Source organism: Pleurodeles waltl, chromosome 5, assembly GCF_031143425.1.
Source record: "Pleurodeles waltl isolate 20211129_DDA chromosome 5, aPleWal1.hap1.20221129, whole genome shotgun sequence".
NCBI lineage: Eukaryota > Metazoa > Chordata > Amphibia > Caudata > Salamandridae > Pleurodeles > Pleurodeles waltl.
The window spans coordinates 1,866,504,714-1,866,520,152 of NC_090444.1; the positions used below are offsets into that span (position 1 = coordinate 1,866,504,714).

Below are 15,439 nucleotides of genomic sequence, written 5' to 3' on the forward strand. Positions count from 1 at the left end.
GGGCGCCACTATCTTGGAGAAGAGCACGGTTCTCCGCTTGCGGCTTGGTTAGACACCAGGAGACCTACAGTGTGAGAGCCACTATCTTAGAGAAGAGCACGGTTCTCCGCTTCCAGCTAGGTTAGACACCAGGAGACCTACAGTGTGGGCGACACTATCTTGGATAAGAGCACGGTTCTCCGCTTGCGGCTCGGTTAGACACCAGGGGGCCTACAGTGTGGGCGCCACTATCTTGGAGAAGAGCACGGTTCTCCGCTTGTGGCTAGGTTGGACACCAGGGGACCTACAGTGTGGGCGCCACTATCTTGGAGAAGAGCACGGTTCTCCGCTTGCGGCTCGGTTAGACACCAGGGGGCCTACAGTGTGGGCGCCACTATCTTGGAGAAGAGCACGGTTCTCCGCTTGCGGCTCGGTTAGACACCAGGGGGCCTACAGTGTGGGCGCCACTATCTTGGAGAAGAGCACGGTTCTCTGCTTGCAGCTCAGTTAGACACTAGGGGACCTGCAGTGTGGGCGCCACTATCTTGGAGAAGAGCACGGTTCTCTGCTTGTGGCTCGGTTAGACACCAGGGGGCCTACAGTGTGGGCACCACTATCTTGGAGAAGAGCACGGTTCTCCGCTTGTGGCTAGGTTGGACACCAGGGGACCTACAGTGTGGGCGCCACTATCTTGGAGAAGAGCACGGTTCTCCGCTTGCGGCTCGGTTAGACACCAGGGGGCCTACAGTGTGGGCGCCACTATCTTAGAGAAGAGCACGGTTCTCTGTTTGCTGGTGCCACTATCTTAGAGAAGAGCACGGTTCTCCGCTTGCGGCTCGGTTAGACACCAGGGGGCCTACAGTGTGGGCGCCACTATCTTGGAGAAGAGCACGGTTCTCTGCTTGCAGCTCAGTTAGACACCAGGGGACCTGCAGTGTGGGCGCCACTATCTTGGAGAAGAGCACGGTTCTCTGCTTGCGGCTCGGTTAGACACCAGGGGGCCTACAGTGTGGGTGCCACTATCTTAGAGAAGAGCACGGTTCTCCGCTTCCAGCTCGGTTAGACACCAGGGGGCCTAAAGTGTGGGCGCCACTATCTTGGAGAAGAGCACGGTTCTCCGCTTGCGGCTCGGTTAGACACCAGGAGACCTACAGTGTGGGAGCCACTATCTTAGAGAAGAGCACGGTTCTCTGTTTGCTGGTGCCACTATCTTAGAGAAGAGCACGGTTCTCCGCTTGTGGCTTGGTTAGACACCAGGGGGCCTACAGTGTGGGCGCCACTATCTTGGAGAAGAGCACGGTTCTCTGCTTGCGGCTTGGTTAGGCACCAGGGGCCCTACAGTGTGGGCACCACTATCTTGGAGAAGAGCACGGTTCTCCGCTTCCAGCTCGGTTAGACACCAGGAGACCTACAGTGTGGGCGACACTATCTTGGATAAGAGCACGGTTCTCCGCTTGCGGCTCGGTTAGACACCAGGGGGCCTACAGTGTGGGCGCCACTATCTTGGAGAAGAGCACGGTTCTCCGCTTGTGGCTAGGTTGGACACCAGGGGACCTACAGTGTGGGCGCCACTATCTTAGAGAAGAGCACGGTTCTCCGCTTCCAGCTCGGTTAGACACCAGGGGGCCTAAAGTGTGGGCGCCACTATCTTGGAGAAGAGCACGGTTCTCCGCTTGCGGCTCGGTAAGACACCAGGGGGCCTACAGTGTGGGCGCCACTATCTTGGAGAAGAGCACGGTTCTCCGCTTGCGGCTCGGTTAGACACCAGGAGACCTACAGTGTGGGCACCACTATCTTAGAGAAGAGCACGGTTCTCTGTTTGCTGGTGCCACTATCTTAGAGAAGAGCACAGTTCTCCGCTTGTGGCTTGGTTAGACACCAGGGGGCCTACAGTGTGGGCGCCACTATCTTGGAGAAGAGCACGGTTCTCTGCTTGCGGCTTGGTTAGGCACCAGGGGCCCTACAGTGTGGGCACCACTATCTTGGAGAAGAGTACGGTTCTCCGCTTGCGGCTTGGTTAGACACCAGGAGACCTACAGTGTGGGAGCCACTATCTTAGAGAAGAGCACGGTTCTCCGCTTGCGGCTCGGTTAGACACCAGGGGGCCTACAGTGTGGGCGACACTATCTTGGAGAAGAGCACGGTTCTCTGCTTGCGGCTTGGTTGGGCACCAGGGGCCCTACAGTGTGGGCACCACTATCTTGGAGAAGAGCACGGTTCTCCGCTTGCGGCTTGGTTAGACACCAGGAGACCTACAGTGTGGGAGCCACTATCTTAGAGAAGAGCACGGTTCTCCGCTTCCAGCTCGGTTAGACACCAGGAGACCTACAGTGTGGGCGACACTATCTTGGAGAAGAGCACGGTTCTCCGCTTGCCGCTCGGTTAGACACCAGGGGGCCTACAGTGTGGGTGACACTATCTTGGAGAAGAGCACGGTTCTCCGCTTGCGGCTCGGTTAGACACCAGGAGACCTACAGTGTGGGCAACACTATCTTGGAGAAGAGCACGGTTCTCTGCTTGCGGCTTGGTTAGGCACCAGCGGCCCTACAGTGTGGGCACCACTATCTTGGAGAAGAGCACGGTTCTCCGCTTGTGGCTCGGTTAGACACCAGGGGGCCTACAGTGTGGGCGCCACTATCTTGGAGAAGAGTACGGTTCTCCGCTTGTGGCTACGTTGGACACCAGGGGACCTACAGTGTGGGAGCCACTATCTTAGAGAAGAGCACGGTTCTCCGCTTGCGGCTCGGTTAGACACCAGGGGGCCTACAGTGTGGGCGACACTATCTTGGAGAAGAGCACGGTTCTCTGCTTGCGGCTTGGTTAGGCACCAGGGGGCCTACAGTGTGGGCGCCACTATCTTGGAGAAGAGCACAGTTCTCTGCTTGCTGCTCATAGCATTTACGCCCAGGGATCAAAGATTGAGCAATCCTTCCTGACCGAAGGCCTGGCCTGGCACACAGTGCAAGGCGTGCTTACATGCTGCTCCGGCCGGGCACGCTGCTGTTTCTGGAGACCACTGGCACTTCCTCTAGCCATAGCAGAGATTGCTGGACCTGCAGGCTCCACAAGGGAGGGTTGAGGACACAACCACCTCATAAAGGAATGCCCCTTCTTGTTGCCATCAGAGAGAGATCATTCTTCTACTGCTGGCACCAGGTGGTATGGAAGCCAGCAGGGTTTGGGGCACAAGTCTTGATCTCACATCTAACCTCACAAATGTGGGGTCTCCTTGAACCTGACAAGTACATTTTAATTGCCAATAATGGTGGAAGCCAGCAAGGGACACATGTATAACGCAAGTGACAGACAAGGAGCATCAATCGCAAGACTTGCAATGTAGGCAGAGAAACGCGGCATCTCGACTCGACCAAAGGGTAGCCCAGCTCTATAGTCACTAGCCAACACTGTTACCGTAGCCTGTGGCTTTTCCACTCTGCTCAACTGTATTGTAATGTTTTCATCTTTCAGTAATTCTCTGCATTAGTTCACTTTATGTCATGTTTCTTTCATTTATCTAAATCAGTTTGTATGGCTCCTTTTCAAACTGTTGACAAACATTTAAAATAAAAAAAATGTTTTCCATGAGTGTAATTTTTTTTTTCTTCTGCACAAAAAAAAAATATTTCTCTTCCGAATAACACCGCGTGTACCCTCTAAACCGTGAGGATAATCCGCTCCCACTGCAACTCTGGAGAGATTCACACAATCTCCCCTGACAGGAGTAAGTCTCTGACCTTTACTACTGTGCTGGTGGGTTGGAGAGAAAGTGGTAAGTATTCACTAACCATAAACCTGGAGGTGTGTGCAAACGCTCACTTCCATGCATGACTAAATCAACTCACAAGTATAAAACCAACTTTTATTAATTCCAAACCTGAACTAGCATGCTTCAGAAAAGCTTTGGCTGCATGTGAAGTAAACATTAATGTGCAAACAGCTTTGGCTGATGCCAGTGGGGCTGCAGAGAACCCTGCATGAGGCCTGGGTGGAGGGTGGTTGCAGGTGTGTAAACCTGGACTGCTGGGGCACAATGATCACTCTTAGAAGTGTTGGGGTACAGTGAGCTGGAAGCAGTGGGTGCGTGTATATGACTAATGCCAAGGCTCTGAACCCATACTTTGTATTCCGTGGCTCTGGTGGGCCGTTCCCTTGCAGCTTCTTGACCAGCATTTCACTGCTCCTCCGCAGCGCATCACGGATTTTACCAAAAGAACCACTGCGTTGGAGCGCCCCACTGCCATCCTGCAAGGAAAGAGAACACAGCTGATGAAAGAGCCTCCTAAGATGGTTCACAGACCCGCCCTTCATGATACATCCTACAACATGAGACACTGGCCCACACCACCCACATGAGGCACAGAGACCCTCCCTTCATGATACATCCTACAACATGAGACACTGTCCCACACCACACACCTGAGGCCCAGTGACCCTCCCTTCATGATACATCCTACAACATGAGACAGTAGCCCACAACACCAGGTGGGGCCCAGAGACCCTCCCTTCATGATACATCCTACAACATGAGACACTGGCCCACACCACACACGTGGGGTCCTGAGACCCCGCTCTTCATGATACATCCTATAACATGAGACCGTGTCCCACACCACCCAGGTGGGGCCCAGAGACCATCCCTTCATGATACATCCTACAACATGAGGCACTGGCTCACACCACCCAGGTGGGGCCAAAAGACCCTCCCTTCATGATACATCCCACAACATGAGACAGTAGCCCACACCACCCAGGGTGGGCCCAGAGACCCAACCTTCATGATGCATCCCACAACATGAGACACTGTCCCACACCACCCAGGTGGGGCCCAGAGACCCCGCCCTTCAAGATGCATCCTATAACATGAGACAGATAAGGTCCATCAACACTGTCCCCCACCACCCACAGTCACATGGCACCAAGTATGACACAAGGGACTGGAGGGTCCACAGACCTTGGCTTCCCAATGCATGTGTGACATAGAGAAAACAACGTTCTAACCCTTCCAGATTGATAGCACCATGTAGAAGTGAAAGAGACCCAGGATTCAGAGATACCTTCCCCAAAATATCCTAGGCCTGGAGTTAGAATAGTAAATTAGCCTTCCAGCCTGTTTTGTGAAAGTTAGATATTCTCCAAGTATTTTAAGACTTATTTTGAAACCTAATTAGTGCACAACCTCCAGCAATGTGTCTTCTGCCCTCAGGGCACAACTGGGGGGAAAGACCTTTAGGAAGCTTAGCAGGGCCTGGTCTTGCTATAAAACCGTGACACATGTTCACCACCACAAGGAAGAGTGCAGATATAGAAGGGCAGGCCCTTCACAATGCTTGGCATTTCATCTAATCTCAGGCCTCCCTAGGTACACTGACATTTCCAATCACCTACCTGTCATGCATTGGGTCTCTACTCGAGAACCCCTTCTTTTTAAATCCCTGTGCATATGTCACAAGACTGCAGCCGATGAGGGCTCAGCTCTTAACAGATCCCCAATTATTAGGGATGTTCCGGTATGATCACTATGCTCTGCAACCTCCCCCACACTAAATAATCTATACTTGGTGGCAGATCTTTCCTCTAGCAGCAAAAGCATGGAATAACTCGCCTGCTTTTTGTAGAGACATTAAACTACATGTCTGTGCTCTGGCCTGGCCCTTCCATGTTCTCTGAAGCAAGAGAATACCTCTTGACATACTTGGGCCTTGTCCTCCCATGTTCTCCTCTGCAAGAGAATACCTTTTCGCATACTCAGGCCTGGCCCTTTCACGTTTTCTGAAGCAAGGGAATATTGTTTTGCATACTTGGGCCTGGCCCTCTGACGCTCTCTGAAGCAAGAGAACAGCACTTTGCATACTCGGGCCAGGCCCTTTGACGTTCTCTGAAGCAAGAGAATACCTCTTTGTGTACTCGGGCCAGGCCCTTCCACGTTCTCTGAAGCAAGAGAATACCTCTTCACATACTCGGGCCAGGCCCTTCCACGTTCTCTGAAGCAAGAGAATACCTCTTTGCATACTCGGGCCAGGCCCTTCCACGTTCTCTGAAGCAAGAGAAAACCTCTCTGCATACTCGGGCCAGGCCCTTTGACGCTCTCTGAAGCAAGAGAATACCTCTTTGTGTACTCGGGCCAGGCCCTTTGACGCTCTCTGAAGCAAGAGAATACCTCTTTGTGTACTCGGGCCAGGCACTTTGACGTTCTCTGAAGCAAGAGAATACCTCTTTGTGTACTCAGATCAGGCCCTTCCACGTTCTCTGAAGCAAGAGAAAACCTCTCTGCATACTCGGGCCAGGCCCTTTGATGCTCTCTGAAGCAAGAGAACAGCACTTTGCATACTCGGGCCAGGCCCTTTGACATTCTCTGAAGCAAGAGAATACCTCTTTGTGTACTCGGGCCAGGCCCTTTGACGTTCTCTGAAGCAAGAGAATACCTCTTTGTGTACTCGGGCCAGGCCCTTCCACGTTCTCTGAAGCAAGAGAATACCTCTTCGCATACTCAGGCCAGGCCCTTCCATGTTCTCTGAAGCAAGAGAATACCTCTTTGTGTACTCGGGCCAGGCCCTTTGACGTTCTCTGAAGCAAGAGAATACCTCTTCGCATACTCAGGCCAGGCCCTTCCACGTTCTCTGAAGCAAGAGAATACCTTTGTGTACTCGGGCCAGGCCCTTCCACGTTCTCTGAAGCAAAAGAATAACTCTTCACGTACTCAGGCCTGGCCCTTCCACGTTCTCTGAAGCAAGAGAACACCACTTGTCAGTCACTGTTTGCGCTGTATGAGTAGATTTCATTTATGTTTAGAAACAAAAAGATACTCTCAAACCACTGTGGCGACCATGCCTCCCAGCACGATATGACACAGTATAGGACTGATGTGGCTTCAGATACACTGATTCTAACAATACTTTCTTAACACCTCCTGCTTCCAGGATGGCCCCTGCCATTCTATTTCACCACACCCAGCCAGATGTCAACAAAAAGTTTTGACTCTTTTTCAGTTGCTCACTTTTCTCGGACACAGGGCGATTCGTTCGTCATTTTTATGTTCTCATGGTTATTCTTAGCCCGTACAACAGTTATCAACTGTGCATTATATGATGATGTGCAACTTGGCCACAAATGCTGCTCTTTGGGACATTTTCTTGGCTAAGCTGCCTATTTTCTCCAAGCATCACCTATGTAGCTGAAGTTAGCAGGAGTCGCAGAGGTGAGTACTAGAGAGCATGTTGAACGATCCCACACTACACAACCTTTAACGCTCTGAAGACTTACAAATGACACAACAGAGCATTAGGCAGTGATGATCATAACTTAGTAAGCAACTGCGTCTTTAAATATCAGCAAGACTTAAGACATCATGCATGTCGGATTTGAAGAACAAGTTACGTACCTTCAGTAATGGTCTTTATGGTTGATACTCTAACCACAGATGTGTCACTTTTGTAATAACCCCAAAAGCCAGACTGGATCTGTAAAGATTTACAGCTTTGCAGCTTCGTGTTGACTTTGTTCCATCTGGGAGTGACAAACTGAGCCGCATTCAGTGCATACTCTGTGCGCTGGTGTCAGGTTCTTCTTGACTCTGTCTGCACCTTTGGGCGTGGAGTTAAAAAACGAATCAGAGTACCAGCATGCATATCTCTGGTTTGGGACTTTTATAGATGGAAAAATGACCATTCTACAGAATGGGAAGTAGGGAGGGCAGTGAGGAGTCCACAGCTAAGTAGCGTACCCACCAGAAAGAGCGTTACCAATGGTAAGTAACTTGGTCTTCTCATAAGATACTTCCTACCGCAGATTCCCCAGCTTTGAAATACATTTTAAACCAGCACCTCCCATGGTGGCGGGTCTGTGGAATGTTTTTGAGTAAAACGTCCTTTGAATGGGAGAAACGCCTTTCCTGTTGGACCTGGCTGTCAAGGCACCAGTGTTTTGTGATTGTGTATCATTGTTGCACCCTGATGAAAGTTGCAAATAGGCACTCCGAAAGCCAGTGCAGTGTTATCAGTCTTGGAGGAATGAGCCCTCAGACCTTCCAGAAGCTGCCTATTGGTGGATCCTGATGCAAAGGACATGATAAAGTACATTTCTGGGCCACGTTTCCTTTCTTTGTTCCAGAAACCCTTCAAAAAGCTGCTCGTTCACCTGATGCTCTTTAGTGCGATCAAGGAAAAAGCTCAAGACTCTTTTGGGGTCCAACTCTTTTTGAGGGGCGAGGTGGAGTAATGAAAGCAGGGAGGGTGATGAAGTAATCACAGCAAGGAAAACAGTCTTTAGAGTCAGAAGACTGTGCACGAGCTTGAAGAAAGTGCACATAAGGAAAGTAAGAACCAAATTGAGAACCCGCTGTGGCACCACAAAGAGTGTAGGGGAAAACCTGTGTTAAACCTTTTAAAAACAGCTGATTTAATCAAGGACAGCTGGTCCAGAAACCGCAAAAAGGCCAAAGGGATTGACAAATAACCTTTAATGGTTTGCCATGGGCCAAAAGTCAAAACAAATAATGATATATCGGACGTTGTGGCTTGTAACTGGTCTGTGCTGCAGACACCACACCAGGCAGCAAATCTGTCCGAACTCCTGGGGTAAATGGACTTAATAGATGGGCAGCAGGAACAACATCCACAACCTCAAGAGGGAGAACAAACACAGTTAACTGCTGCTGATCAATCTCCACACACGGAGGAGTAGATTGTGCAGACCCAGGTGCAGATTCCTGCCCTGCTCTTGCAACAGATTATCGCACCAAGGCAAGAGCGTGATCACGGGACAGATGCTCATGCCCAGCGGGTCTGGGTACCAGACTCTCCTGGCCAAATCTTGAGCCACTACCATGAACTGGTCCCGGTCTTTCCTGATCTTTTTCAGAACTCACGGCTGGAGACAGATGAACAAAAAGGTGTACAAGAATCCCATGCTCCACTAGCCAGAATGAGTCTCCCAAAGACCGTGTTATCGGGAACTGCCGGGCACAAAAGCATTGACACTGCATATTCTTGGCTGTGGTGAACAGATTCAGCAAGGTTTCTCTCCAATCCTGGAAGGTGCCCTGCGCCTCCTCTGGGTGCAGCTGCAATTTGTGACCCACCTGGCGCTGCCAGCTGAGCTCGTCCACCCTGGCGTTCAAAGACAAGGGAAGTGCCCTGATGTTCCAGCCAGCTTCAGCAGCAAAGAGCCTCTGGGTACAGGACCCCAGAGCGCCCTGCTTGTGGTAGTCCCGCATGGCGCTGGCATTACCCCAGAGGAGGTGTACCAGTCTCCCCTTAACAGATGGCAGGAAGGGCTTCAGCACCAGGCCAATGGACTGCAACTCCAAGAGGTTGATGTCGAGCCTAGTTTCTGCCAGAGACCAGAGTACTTTGATCTGCACACCTCCCAGATGACCTATACAAACCATCAGTGACTAATCCATCACTGCTGTCATCTCTGGGTGAGGAAGGAAGAGGGGTGTGCTTGAGATCCAACTGCAGTCAGTCAGACACCATTGCATAATTGCTGCAGTCTCCTCCGAAACCTGGGTGGAATCCAACTGGTTCCTCTGGTGTTGGGCTCATTAGTCTTCAGGTTCCACTGCAGGGTCTGCATAGGCCACCTAGCATGGTCGACAAGCAGGAGCAGGAGGAAAAGAAGCCTCAGAGTCACGCTTATTGAGAAGCGGACCGAGGCTGAAACACTACGGCATAGCCCAAATGTCCTGGACTCATTGTGATAGATGAAAGGCCCTGAACCGCACCATACCCAAGAAGGCTTCAATGAAAGGGAGCTTCTGCGAACAAGTCAGGTTTTACTTTGGCACAAGTAGGTTCGCTGTCATCTGGAGGTGGTCTATGACTGACTCTGGCAAGCCCGCCTTCAACAGCAAGTTGTCAAGGTAGGGGAAAACTGGTACCCCAACCTCAGAGTGCCATTATCACTACCACCATGGGGAACACCTGAGGAGCACTGGTGAGGCCAAAGGGGAGCACACAAACAGAAAATGCTCCCGGCCTACCTTGAGCTGCTGGTAATGCCTGTGGGACTGCAAGGTTATATGAAATAAGCATCTTGCAGGTCCAGAGCTACCGTCTAGTCGCACAGATCCAGGGGAGACAGAACCTGGGCAAGTGTGAGAATCTTCTGTCCTTCAGCAGGATGAAGGTTTTGGTCATTCTTCTTCAGCAGGAGTAACTACCAGTCCCTATGTCTAAAGTCAGTACCCTCTCTATGGCCCCTTTGGGCAAGAGCTTGTGCCTCCTGCAACAAAACTGACAGAAGCTGCTCTGAAAGCTGCTTTGATGTAGGTGGAATATACAGTACATCGGAAAGGAAAGTCATAGTCTCATTGAACAACCTGGAGAACACATCTGTTGGGTGTGATCTTTTGCCGCCCTTGGGGAAAGTGTTGGATTTGGTCTCCTACAAGCTAGTTGAGAGCCACTAAGGGCCAGCTAACACATCTTTGAGGCGTATGTTGCAGGGTTGGGGGGACTGGGAAGATCACCGTCCCTGGTGACTTGCACGTTGTCTGTCCATACCCTGTCCCAGACTCCCAATGGACTGAGGCACCTGCCACAAGTAAAGGGAACCTAGCGCTGCCTGTATGCTAAAGGCACAAGGAACTCTTTTGTGGTTCGCTTTCTTTAAAGCGTTTAAGGGCCGAATCTGCCTTCTTGCAAAACAGACGAGACCTGTCAAAATCCAGGAGACGCCTGGACATCCCCAGAGAAGCCTGTAGACCTCATCCTAGAGTGGTGTTGGAGTACCACATTGGTGCCGACTGCCCGTCCTAACCAACTAGTAGTATCTAGGCCAGACCTAATGATGCTTTTGGTGACATCTTGAATGGGGCAAGCAAGGCCTGCACATCTTCAGGGGCTGCCAGCAAGATCTCACCGACCATGTCCCAGGGGGCGTGAGTATATCGGCTACATAAGCAACAGGCACTGACAGACAACAAGGCTAGACTGGCCAATGAGAACATTTGTTTCCTGAATGCCTCAATTATCTTTGAATCTTCATCTGGTGAGCTTGTTGAAAACAAATTGGGGGTTCATCTTCCAGGTGGAAGGTTGAGCAGTCAGACTCTCAGGAGTCAGATATTGGTTCAGAAACTGGGGTTCCTTGGTGCCAGTCTACGGCGCCTGGAAACCTGTCTGTTCACTCAAGGGCAAGAACAAGGCTTTGTTCAAGTGCCCATCAATGAATCAGTAATGGCAACTAAGGCTCAGAATCAAGAGAAGTATCACATCTACTGGCCTCCTCTAAGTCCATATAAAGACAGGTACCTTAATGAGGGGGCAAATCATCCTCATCGTCTCTACTCACATTTCCGAAAGCTAGCTGACTCTGATCAAAGTCTGTGTCAGTAAGTCAGTGGAGCACCTGAATGTGGCTCTTTACGGCAGAGTTCTGTCTGAATCAGATTTTATGGGAACTATGTGCATGACAGTGGATTTGGGACACAACCTCAGTTTGGAATTGGATACCAGTATCAATGGACGGTTCTCCTTCGGTGTTGGTGATGTCGGCATCAATGCTGAATGGACGGACGCAGGTTTTCATATGAGGGTAGATGTCTGCTGATGCGGAAATGCAGAACCAAAGAGTTGGCTTGAGAGGCACAGATGGTGCCGAGGACGGATTTGCAAGGAGGACTCGACTGGAGGCCCGTGTGGATCCTTGGGTGCCAGAAGGAACCGTAAGAGTGTCAAAAAGTGCAACATATCCTCCTTAAAGGCCTCAATTTGATGAGTCATCGCTGATGACCTGAGGAACTCTGGGTACATAAAGACTAATGGTGGAATTAGCTCCTTGGTGGATCAGTAGTAAGACATAGGGGGTCATTCTGACCCCGGTGGTCCTTGTCGGCGGGAGCACCGCCAACAAGCTGGCGGTGCCCCGCAGGGCATTCTGACCGCAGCGGTTTGGCCGCGGTCAGAAGAGGAAAACCGGCGGTCTCCCGCCAGTTTTCCGCTGCCCACATGAGCTGCGCCGCCATGGGGATTCAGACACCCCATACCGCCATCCTGTTCCTGGCGGTTCGCCCGCCAGGAACAGGATGGCGGTATGGGGTGTCGTGGGGCCCCTGGGGGCCCCTGCAGTGCCCATGCCAATGGCATGGGCACTGCAGGGGCCCCGTAAGAGGGCCCCACTTTGAATTCCAGTGTCTGCTCAGCAGACACTGGAATTCGCGACGGGTGCAACTGCACCCGTCGCACCTTCCCACTCCGCCGGCTCCATTCGGAGCCGGCTTCCTCGTGGGAAGGGGGTTTCTCGCTGGGCTGGCGGGCGGCCTTCTGGCGGTCGCCCGCCAGCCTAGCAGGAAACACAGAATAACCGCAGCGGTCTACTGACCGCGGTGCGGTATTCTGGAGGGGGGAACTCTGGCGGGCGGCCTTCGCCGCCCGCCAGAGTTAGAATGACCCCCATAGTGCACATTGATCCTCTCAAAACATCTCTGGAGATAAGAGAGTGGCGTGATGGGGACAGGTCTTGCTTGGCTTTCTTGTATTTTCTCTTCAACTTCAATTTGATATTACCCAAAGACTTCAACCAATACGAGGGCCTATCGTGGGGAAGAATCTGCACTCTCAGCGTAGAGTGGGAGCAGAGCCTGCGGAGTTTCCTTCAGTGTTTGGCCACATACACATTGGTTTACTGCTCCCGGATCGCTTCGGATTCATGAAGACACATTCCTCACAGGACATAGTTATGTTTGGAGCCTAAATTCCAAAAGCATACCTCATGCGAGTCTGTCACAGAGATTTGTTTGCGACTGTCCAAGCACAATTTAAATCCTCGTACACTGAATATTTTGAAGGAAAATTCTCATCAATTTAGAGGAAAAAAAGAGGAGCGGATCTTCAGATCAGCGTTCGAAGGGGATGAAAGAAAGGAACTAACATCAAACCTTTGCCACTACATGTAAAGAATGACCATCTTCTACTATCCATCTTCAAAGTCTCGATGAATAAGCACTTATGCACTACTAAACATCTTGGGCAACTTCCATGAAGGCTCCAAATCGGTAATTTCCTGATGTCATTGCAAGAAAAAAGGCAATCATGACTTGGGTAATCTCACCAACTACTGGCCAGCAGCACGTCTTCCTCTCCTTGGAAAGAAAAGAGACAGCACTCACCACCCAAGTGCTACATGGTTTCAACAACTCTCCCCTGTATGTATGTATGCATGTGCTATTTTGATAGTGTGAACCTATATGAAATTCACCAGAGCACTAAGGTAAATATACAGTCACTGACTGAAAGCAGGTGTAGCTGGATTGCGACAGTGTAATTTAACTATTACTGTGCCATGGCATACTGTTGAAAAGCTGTGTTCACTGCTCCTTTCAAAATTGGAGCAGGGTTAGGCTGATGGACAGGAGGATTTCAATTTAGGTCCTTGGTGCATAAGAAGGCCACTTGCCTTTTTTTGATTTTTGCACTTGTCTCCAGTCTGAGGTGTCCTAGCTGCGAGTGTGCCAAGAGCCTCTGGATGTCGTGAGCTTGTAAGCCAGAAAGGTAGGGGTGCTGGTCATGATGGCTTCATAGATGGTGCAGCTTGTTTGGAAGATGGGCGAGTGACAAGGGGAGCCAGTGGTGTTCTATCAGGATGGGTTGGATATGGTGATATTTCTTCAGGCCCTTAAGGGATCACACTTATAAAGTTTGGGAAGCTGTGGAGCTGGGAGATTACCTATCAAAAAGAAGGTGCAACACCGGGGCAACAACTATTCAGAATATAAAAAATGCTTTTCTCATGACTGCCCATGGTGACCCCCATCTCTATCAGATCTTCTGCAGTCTCTGGTGTCATTGACCATTTGACCCCACTCAACACCTTGATTGAGCTGACATGACGTCATTGAGGAAATAATACCAAATATGGTTGAATGGAGAGTGTCACAGGGGTCCCTTCTCTGTCCAGTGGTATTCAACCTCTACATGGAGGCGGTCGCAGATGCCCTGAACTGCCACATGATCATGACTTATCAGCACACCATTATCACCAAAATCTAGCATTTCACCATTAAGTAGGAGCACTAACCAGTTTCACATGCCCTTCACCCACAAAGGGACCTAGATAATCAGTGTCCATCTCAAACGAAACCTCATCAAGACTGATTACATCCTCAGTGCAATCAGCCTCAACCAAGATCAGGTTGAAGATGAAGGGATACGTTCTCAAACTCACCTCCAACACAACAGCCGTAGCTTTCATTAAAGATGACACGATCAGCTTAAAATGCCACGTAGCTGGGGAAGAGCCAGTAGGGGCCAAGACAGCAGGGTTCTCAAAGGCCTTACAGGAAGGTTCTGGTTCTTGATTCCATTCGGCAGACTTAAGGGTGGCAGACCTCAGTCCTTGCAGGGTAAGTAAAGTGTTGGCCAGATAGTGTGGAGAATGAGGTCTGCTTGGCCAAGTGAACTGTGGTCTTCTCACTCCCCAAAGGTTTAAGTGCTCTACAAGCATGCCACATTAGAGCAGAGGCCTGGCCGTGCAAACCTGGTTGCAGGACAGATGGGTGATGCTGGAAAAGTCTGAGGCCCGGGTTGCACAGCAAGCATGTGAGAACTGGGGGACTGCAACAGACTTGAGAAATGGCCATACTGATGGTGTCCTGCTGTGGAGATCTGGCAGAGGAAGACCTAAGAGAAAGGGAGGGAGGCTTGTAGGCCATGGGTGGGGCTCTGTTTCTTCTCCTTTGGCTCCTTCAGTGGTGTTGTCTTCCTCCTCTCTCAACAACCCAAGGGCCCTCAGTGACTGAGTCACCTTCTGCCCCTGCATGGCTTAGTGAGCATGCTTTTGTTTCTCTCTTGCTTTTAAGATCTTTGGTTTGAATTCTGTGCAGACATCACAGTTGTTGGTTACTGGGATCACTTGACAGGTAAAGGCTGCACACCTGATGGCTGCACTTCTGGGCAAACTTGTGAGGACTCTTCGGGCAGAATCAAAAAGGAGTGTTCTTCATATCACATTGAACAAGGGGCTCTGCCCATGCATTCTCTGGTCTTTGCAGTGAACTTTCTTATTACCTTTACTTCTTGCACTGTGGAAATCTTCTAATCGGATCATGGTGTCAATGTTTTTTCTCTGGAACTTTGGCATTTTTCTCGATGAGCTGTTGAGCTATTCTTCTTCTTTTGGTGCCTACAGAGCCTTCAGCAATGCTTCCAGACCCAACGGTGGAAAAAAAGAATCTGAAGATGGTGACCATGCGTGAAGGCTTTTGGAGAGGGGTGTATGACATCTAGAGAGGTTGGACTAGACACAACACCAAATGGTGGGGACTGTCGACCCGCAACCCCCCCCTCCAAAAACAAAAAAAAAGGAAAGAGAAGGACTAACACAAGAGGAGAGTTCCAGACCCAACCACTAGATGACTGGAAAATGCAGAGCATGTGAATACAAAAAAGATTCACGCTGCAAAAGTTTGTTTTTTCTTCTAGACCATGTGTGCTGCATACAAGCAGGTAACAAATAATCAACA

At 50.5% G+C, this 15,439-nt stretch overlaps 1 protein-coding gene across 1 annotated transcript in view; it reads right to left on the minus strand.

Moving 5' to 3' along the window:
- Positions 1–15,439, minus strand: part of KLC4 (kinesin light chain 4) — a 364,418-nt gene that overhangs the window by 17,798 nt on the left and 331,181 nt on the right. Inside the window, exon 14 of the mRNA XM_069236408.1 lies at positions 4,097–4,221. Coding sequence (XP_069092509.1) covers positions 4,097–4,221 — 125 coding nt within the window. The remainder of the gene's footprint in view (positions 1–4,096; positions 4,222–15,439) is intronic.